Source organism: Salmo salar, chromosome ssa09 (assembly GCF_905237065.1).
Source record: "Salmo salar chromosome ssa09, Ssal_v3.1, whole genome shotgun sequence".
Taxonomy (NCBI): domain Eukaryota; kingdom Metazoa; phylum Chordata; class Actinopteri; order Salmoniformes; family Salmonidae; genus Salmo; species Salmo salar.
Genome location: NC_059450.1, coordinates 71,760,143 through 71,768,490, shown reverse-complemented (window position 1 = coordinate 71,768,490; position 8,348 = coordinate 71,760,143). Strand labels below are relative to the sequence as shown.

The 8,348-nt window shown below is 42.4% G+C and overlaps 1 protein-coding gene across 1 annotated transcript; it reads left to right on the top strand.

The window, feature by feature from the left end:
- Positions 1-483: 483 nt before the first annotated feature.
- Positions 484-3,076, top strand: LOC106611710 (mid1-interacting protein 1-like). Its single transcript, XM_014212206.2, has 2 exons — positions 484-687; positions 1,715-3,076. The coding sequence occupies exon 2, from the start codon at positions 1,808-1,810 to the stop codon at positions 2,297-2,299; it is 492 nt and encodes a 163-aa protein (XP_014067681.2). The 5' UTR covers positions 484-687; positions 1,715-1,807; the 3' UTR covers positions 2,300-3,076.
- Positions 3,077-8,348: the final 5,272 nt, after the last annotated feature.

The following is an 8,348-nucleotide window of genomic DNA, read 5'->3' as shown; positions in this document are numbered from 1 at the left end:
AAATTGAGTCCACCATATTCATATGAGTTCATAATGACAGATTTCCTATTATAATGTGTACGAGTTTTCCAGATGAAGTTGAAAAGCACCTGGTCAACCGCTTTGCCTATTTTGTTGTCAAGATATAGGGACTGGGCTGCATAAGTCAGTCTGGAGATACCTTCAGCTTTAGAAAGCAATACTCGACCTTTCAAGGATAAATCCCTCTGCAACCAATGGTTCAACTTCTTTTCGTTTTTTTCAATAATAGGTATAACATTTAATGAGCATCTTTCCTGTTGATCCTTAGATATGGTAACCCCAAGGTAGGATGTCTATGGTAACAACATTACTGGGCGTCTGTTGCTGACGACAGTTGCAGTTTACTTTACGCCTGCTACGTTAGGTTAGTTGCAGGCTCACGAAATAATATGTGGTCTCTGATTGGTTTTTGTCACAGTCAATCACCTAAAGTTAACGCCCCATTTCCTCAATACTATCCTATTGTACCATTGATAACGTGAAGGGGAAAATATCTTTTTTTTTCTGCACGGCGCGCCTACACTATAAAGGGCCTTGTCTGTCAGCGCAACAACTGAGAAAGTTTATACTTTTCTTCCAGGCTGGTGGAGCCTGAGCAAGTACTGGAATTGTCATTTTCCAACGCACCATCAAGAAAACATTTGCTCAGGTCACCGTTTGATTCAGGTCCGTATTTTGGTTTTAGACAGACTGTTTGTTTCAGTTTTTTGCAAAATGGATGCTAGACAAGCGTTTACAGGAAGCGCTAAATGATGCTTTGCCTTGCTGGTTAGTTACATTGCAGGAACAAAGTGCTTTCGATAGCGTAGGCTATCTTGCTTCGTTTTAGTGCTGACCAGAGCCATATCGAAATATGTCTCTAGTGCAGACGTTATATTCTGTATCTTTAGCAGCCTACGCCATAGTTTTAGCCTACTCTGGGATGGGATGCGGTAGTCAGGTTATCTTCATTCTGTTCATTCCGCCATTAACTGTTAACTAGACGACATGGGCTAGCTCCTGTTTGACCAGCTGAAATTATCCTGCGCCGTGCACTAACTGCGTTCTCCGTAGACAGATGCCTATTATGACCAAAGGCCTTTTGTTATAGCTCTAGGACGCAATTTGCCAAGACTGATACATCTGGATTAATGCCATACATTTGTCTGGAAAATCCTCTCGGAAACTCTACGAGCCAGAATGTCGAATAAAATGTAATTTAACTCTTTACCGGTTGGTCCTTTTGCATGGAGTAATGTGAGACTATGTATCCACAAGAAAGTAAAATTGGGCTACATCAACTTTACGAAGCGCTGGTAGTACGTTCAGATTTATCACCTAAGGCCTGTGCAGTACTGAAGCACACCCTCTGTAAGTATGCATTCTTCTCGTGCATATATTTTCCATCTTGTGCGCATTCTTCGGGAGACAAATCTGAACTAACTACGGTTAACAGTGCTTTGAGAAGTCGACGTAATTCTACTTTCCTGTGGCAGTAGTCACATTCCTACCCATCAAAAGGACCGACCACACGGACAACCGGTAAAGTAAAAATATTTATATTTGGCTTTCGTGAGTGAACTTTACTGATCAAAACGCCTACCGAGAACTGATCACAAAACGCTAATTTCTGCAATTCAACGTCGGGTTTTCATGCTAGATGCTAGGATGCAATTTTCTTCTAACTTTTTTCTCATGGCTTCTATTCCCATAGTGACATTTGGCTCCTCAGTCGGCCTTAACATCAAGAAACACTGCCTTACTCCACCTGTTAACTGCAAACCCAAGTCTACCCTAAACCTCTGCAATGATGCAAATTAGCAGTGACCCAGCCAGCAACAAGAACTCCCTCATCAATGTGATGCACCGCTTCATTGCTGCAACCAACAACATGGATGAAACTATCATGGTGCCCAGCCTGTTGAGGGACGTGCCCCTGGAGGAACAGGAGAGCCAGCAGGTTGAGGTGGTGAACAACAATGAACCTTCGTACCCTAACAAGCAGAGGGACATGTATGAGCACTACCTCCTCCTCAAGTCCATAAAAAACGACATGGAGTGGGGCCTGCTGAAGAGGGAGATGAGCGGCGGGGCCAGCTTCCTGGAAATGGCAGTCAAGCAAGAGGAGCAGCAGTCGTTAACCAGGGGGCTCCCTGTCGACGAGAGCTCAGATCTGGAGGGCCAGTTCCACTACCACCTCAGGGGACTGTTTGGAGTCCTGTCAAAACTCACAGTGCAAGCAGACCACCTCACCAACCGCTACAAGAGGGAAATCGGAGGTGCTAACTTCATGAGATAGGGTCACATCTGCCCGAACCTGGTCTGCTTTTCTCAAACAGTGGTGTCATGGAAGACCCTTTGCCCCTAGTGCAACTGGGTGGTGGACTGACCAGAGCAACTACCTTATGATTTCTTTGAATCCTGTCTTGAGTAGTAACACTCCACCCCCCTCTCTGTCACTTGCTTCCCAAACCTCCGCTAATCATAAATGTATAGCAATCTGACACTTGCATATGTTCCTGACTGTAAGGTCATATCTGATTCTGTAAACAGTGGATTGTAAGTTCATCAGGTTGATATTTTATGATTATTGCCTGTTAGAATTTTCTGTTATTGTATTTGGAGTCTAGTTGGCTCTGGTAGATGTACAAACTTCCCATAGTCTTCATTTCAAATCCGAACATTAATTTGTGGATTCACATGTATGTCAGTGGAACTGGATGTCTGTCTCGAAAGGTTTGACTAGGAGTATTTGGAATGCTGGTTCTTCTGTCCCTCCTTAACATTTAAAGGACACTTTAATGTCGGGGCTTGTCTAAGCACCTTTATTTCAAAAAATAGTTTATTCATTGTATTGCTCATGATGCATGGTGTGCCTTGCATTTTTACAACTCAAAGTCCTGCTCAGATGCCCCCTACTGTTTGGTCCACATTGTTTGAATGGCAACCTACTTTTAAAAATTTGTCAAACTACTGTAACAGCACTTAATTTCTATGTATTGTCCTTGGATATTTCAATTTTTATATTGGGCAGAAATGCAGTACAACTAAAATAATTAAACTTCACTTGTTCAAATTTGTGTTGCAATGTCTTAACCTCAAGGGGTGTTGATTGAGTAATTGCCAAGGGTCTGTGTATACCATTTTCATATCAGCCCTGGTTTATATAATTGTCTATATAGGTTTTAATGTATGATCGCACTTGTACTTTCTGTTGCGGATTCCTGGTAGGAATGTGAGGGTGACGTGCTCCAACATGAGCACTGATTTGTCAGCGCAGTACAATTGCATGATGCACTTTAATTCCACTACAGGCTCCTTGTGGGTGTAAAGTAAGATTGGGCAAGTCTTGGAATTGACTTACCATTATGAAAGTGGTAAGAGCCCTGGCACTTGCCCTAGAAAATACCTTGGGTAAAAAAAAAAACTTGACGCAGTAGATTGTCAATCTTTCAGTAATATTTAGATGAGGAAAATTTGACATTTTCCTGCTTTGAGTTCATAGTTTAATCCCTGATTTCTCATGCAAATGATGGCAACATTTCTGCTGAAGTGGACCAGGTTAAGGAAACTGAGCTTTATAATGGATGTAGTGCTTTTGTATGCCATTGAGTCAAAGTATGACCACTAATGAGTTCATGAACTTTGGTATACACTACAAGACCAAAAGTATGTGGACACCTGCTTGTTGAACATCATTCCAAAATCATGGGCATTAGTATGGACTTTTGCTATAACAGCCTCCACTCTTTTGGGAAGGCTTTCCACTAGATGTAGGAACATTGCTGCAGGGACTTGCTTCCATTTAGCCACAAGCGCAGTAGTGAGGTCGGAACTGATGTTTGGCAATTAGACCTGCCTCACAATCAGCGTTCCAATTCATCCCAAAGGTGTTTGATGGGGTTGAGGTCAGGGCTCTGCATGCCAGTCAAGTTTTTCAACACCGATCTCAATAAACATTTTCTGTATGGCCCTCACTTTGTGCACGGGGGCTGTGTCATGCTGAAATGGAAGGACCTTCCCCAAACTGTTGCCGCGAAGTTGGAAGCACATAATTGTCTAGAATGTCATTGTATGCTGTAGTGTTAAGATTTCCCTTCACTGGAACTAAAGGGCCTAGCCCGAACCATTATTCCTCCACCAAACTGTTGTTGCTCCTAGATGTTTCCACTTCATAATAACAGCACTTACAGTTGACTAGGGAAGAAATTGACTTGTTGGAAAGGTGGCATCCTATGACGGTGCCATGATGAAAATCACTGAGCTCTTCAGTAAGGCCAGTCTACTGCCAATGTTTGTCTATGGAGATTGGATGGCTGTGTGCTCGATTTTACACACCTATCAGCAATGGGTGTGGCTGAAATAGCAGAATCCACTAATTTGACAGGGAATCCACACACTTTTTTAAATATAGTGTATGTTTTTCTTGTTCCACAGTTAAATCAATAGCTGAATGTTTAACAAGTAGGCTACCTCATAAGCCACTATTCAGCTGGCAATTGTTCAACCTGCACATCACATTGTGGGCATCTAGGTTGATTGAGCAGAGCTAATTGAGCAGAGAGATATGAATAATAAGTAGCTTGCAGCTATAAAGAAATAAATTAGCATGGAATTTACCATAAATCCACAATTATAACGTTTTTGACTCTGTTTTATCATTCAGGACACCATTCTCAAAGCTCTAAATCAACAGCATTTACTTTCAGAATTTTCTTCAGAAAATATGGGTCAGTAAAGTAATCAACACTAAGCCATTAATTGCAATTATTTATAAAATCAACAGATAAGATCTGAATCTATGCATGGCATGCATATCAAACACAAATTATAGCGTCCTCAAATGGCCATCTCCCATTCCCACCTCCATCACTCTCTCAACCCCTCCCCTTAGCAACAGCTCCACCAACAGCAGCCAATAGGCTAACAAAGCTTTTTTTTCCTCTTTCAAAGGCACAGCAGTGATTAAAACATGGCAGAGTGGAGGACGGAGAGGGACAGGAGGGGTGAAAGAGCACTGCTCCAAGGGCAGCTCTGACCCAACACCAAGCACTTGGGGATGCCTACGAGAGCACAGTTGTGTAAGGCAGGGTCCCTGAGTCTTCTCTGTAGATGCTCTCAATGTATGCCGGGAAATATCCAAACAACAAAATCGCTGTAGCAAAGTTGGTCAATCTTTCAGCCCTCTCAAGTGAACTGGGTTAACCACCAATTGTGGGACAGCTGGTCAGGCTCTTGATGTGAATGGAAATTGGATTTCTACATATTACGCCCCACAACTGTTGGCTATCAGAGAGGATAAGTTGTCTGTCGGCGGGAGACACAGTTTAGCACCATTTATTTATATAATCAATGGACTGATCACTCATGTAGAGATTCTTTTTTACCTTTATCTTTGGTGCGTGACTGGATTAATCCATTGATCTAAACAAAATGGGGTTAATTTCTTATTCAGTCAATTCAGGAAGAGAACTGAAATTCAATTAATTCATTGAAAATTACTTTAATGAATTGAAAATGAATGAGGCCCATATAGTCACGTTGCTACGCAGTGATTGTTTGGACCACCTACAGTGGCTTGCGAAAGTATTCACCCCCCTTGGCATTTTTCCTATTTTGTTGCCTTACAACCTGGAATTAAAATTCATTATTTATTTATTTATTTTTATCATTTGATTTACACAACATACCTACCACTTTGAAGATGCAAAATATTTTTCATTGTGAAACAAACAAGAAAAAATACAAAAAAACTGAAAACTTGAGCGCGCAGAACTATTCACCCCCCCAAAGTCAAAACTTTGTAGAGCCACCTTTTGCAGCAATTACAGTTGCAAGTCTCTTGGGGTATGTCTCTATAAGCTTGGCACATCTAGCCACTGGGATTTTTCCCATTCTTCAAGGCAAAACTGCTCCAGCTCCTTCAAGTTGGATGGGTTCCGCTGGTGTACAGCAATCTTTAAGTCATACCACAGATTCTCAATTGGATTGAGGTCTGGGCTTTGACTAGGCCATTCCAAGACATTTAAATGCTTCCCCTTAAACCACTCGAGTGTTGCTTTAGCAGTATGCTTAGGGTCATTGTCCTGCTGTAAGGTGAACCTCCGTCCCAGTCTCAAATCTCTGGAAGACTGAAACAGGTTTCCCTCAAGAATTTCCCTGTATTTAGCGCCATCCATCATTCCTTCAATTCTGACCAGTTTCCCAGTCCCTGCTGATGAAAAACACCTCCACAGCATGATGCTGCCACTACCATGCTTCACTGTGGGATGGTGTTCTCGGGGTTATGGGTTTGCCCCAGACATAGCGTTTTCCTTGATGGCCAAAAAGATCAATTTTAGTCTCATCTGACCAGAGTACCTTCTTCCATATGTTTGGGGATTCTCTCACATGACTTTTGGTGAACACCAAACGTGTTTGCTTATTTTTTTCGTAAAGCAATGGCTTTTTTTTCTGGCAACTCTTCCGTAAAGCCCAGCTCTGTGGAGTCTATGGCTTAAAGTGGTCCTATGGACAGATACTCCAATCTCCGCTGTGGAGCTTTGCAGCTCCTTCAGGGTTATCTTTGGTCTCTTTGTTGCCTCTCTGATTAATGCCCTCCTTGCCTGGTCTGTGAGTTTTGGTGGTCGGCCCTCTATTGGCAGGTTTGTTGTGGTGCCATATTCTTTCCATTCTATAATAATGGATTTAATGGCACTCAGAAAACTCCCCATGTTCAAAGTTTTTGGATACTTTTTTAGAACCCAAACCTGATCTGTACTTCTCCACAACTTTGTCCCTGAGCTGTTTGGAGAGCTCCTTGGTCTTCATGGTGCCGCTTGCTTAGCGGTGTTGCAGACTCTGGGGCCTTTCAGAACAGGTGTATATATACTGAGATCATGTGACACTTAGATTGCACACAGGTGGACTGTATTTAACTAATTATGTGACTTCTGAAGGCAATTGGTTGTACCAGATCTTATTTAGGGGCTTCATAGCAAAGGGGGTGAATAAATATGAACGCACCACTTTTCCGTTTTTAATTTTTTAGAATTTCTTTAAACAAGTTATTTTTTAGAATTTCACTTCACCAATTTGGACTATTACATGAAATCCAAATAAAAATATATTTAAATTACAGGTTGTAATGCAACAAAATAGGAAAAATGCCAAGGGTGGGTGAATACTTTTGCAAGGCACTGTAAATGTCTTCAGAAACTATACAGCGAAGAGGTGCGATCGCACTCATTACCTCTGATATTTGTGTAGGCTTCCCATGGTCTGGTTATATACATTTCACCATGGTCTGTCAGCAATTTGCGGTAAACAATTATGAACCGAGAGTTGAGTTTAAAAAATCTGCAATATTTCTTGTCTACATTTGACCACTGAGTGTCCAACAAATGCAGCGACTGTTGAATCCAGTGACTGTCCAAATCCAACCAGGAGATTCATCATGATAGTGTCAGCTAAGAGTTAGGTATTTTTAGTAACAAAGCCATCTATCTTACTCTACCCTTGATACTGGTGTCAAGGTTATGGAGATGAGTGATTCTCAAACTCTCTCTCTCTCTGTAAAGGGGAATGGACACAGTGCAATGTGACCAAGGGGGAATTGGATGGGGGCGCGACTTCAGCAGACACGTGATAGTGTCAGAGTGTCTGTGTTGCAAGACCCCCCTGAATCTCCATGACTGGTGAATCTGCTGCCCATGCCGTGGGCCAGCGTGCGACGGCGTGATCACTGAGACGAGACTTGGCAGGGAGCGGTTCAGTTGACTGGCCCATCTCAGCCAGCTGCCCCGGCTGTGCCTCCTTTGGCCTTCTGGCAGTCGCTGACGACGGTTGCTCAACTGTTTCAGCTGGCACGGGCTAGACATTTAAAAGCAAGGTAGCACTTATTTCTAAATGCCAGAAATGCATATACAGTGCATTCAGAAAGTGTCCAGACCCCTTGACTTTTTCCACATTTTGTTATGTTACAGCTTTTTTCCAAAATCATCAAATCAAATCAAATCAAATGTATTTATATAGCCCTTCGTACATCAGCTGATATCTCAAAGTGCTGTACAGAAACCCAGCCTAAAACCCCAAACAGCAAGCAATGCATGTGAAAGAAGAACGGTGGCTAGGAAAAACTCCCTAGAAAGGCCAAAACCTAGGAAGAAACCTAGAGAGGAACCAGGCTATGAGGGGTGGCCAGTCCTCTTCTGGCTGTGCCGGGTGGATATTATAACAGAACATGGTCAAGATGTTAAAATGTTCATAAATGACCAGCATGGTCAAATAATAATAATCATAGTAGTTGTCGAGGGTGCAACAAGCACGTCCGGTGAACAGGTCAGGGTTCCATAGCCGCAGGCAGAACA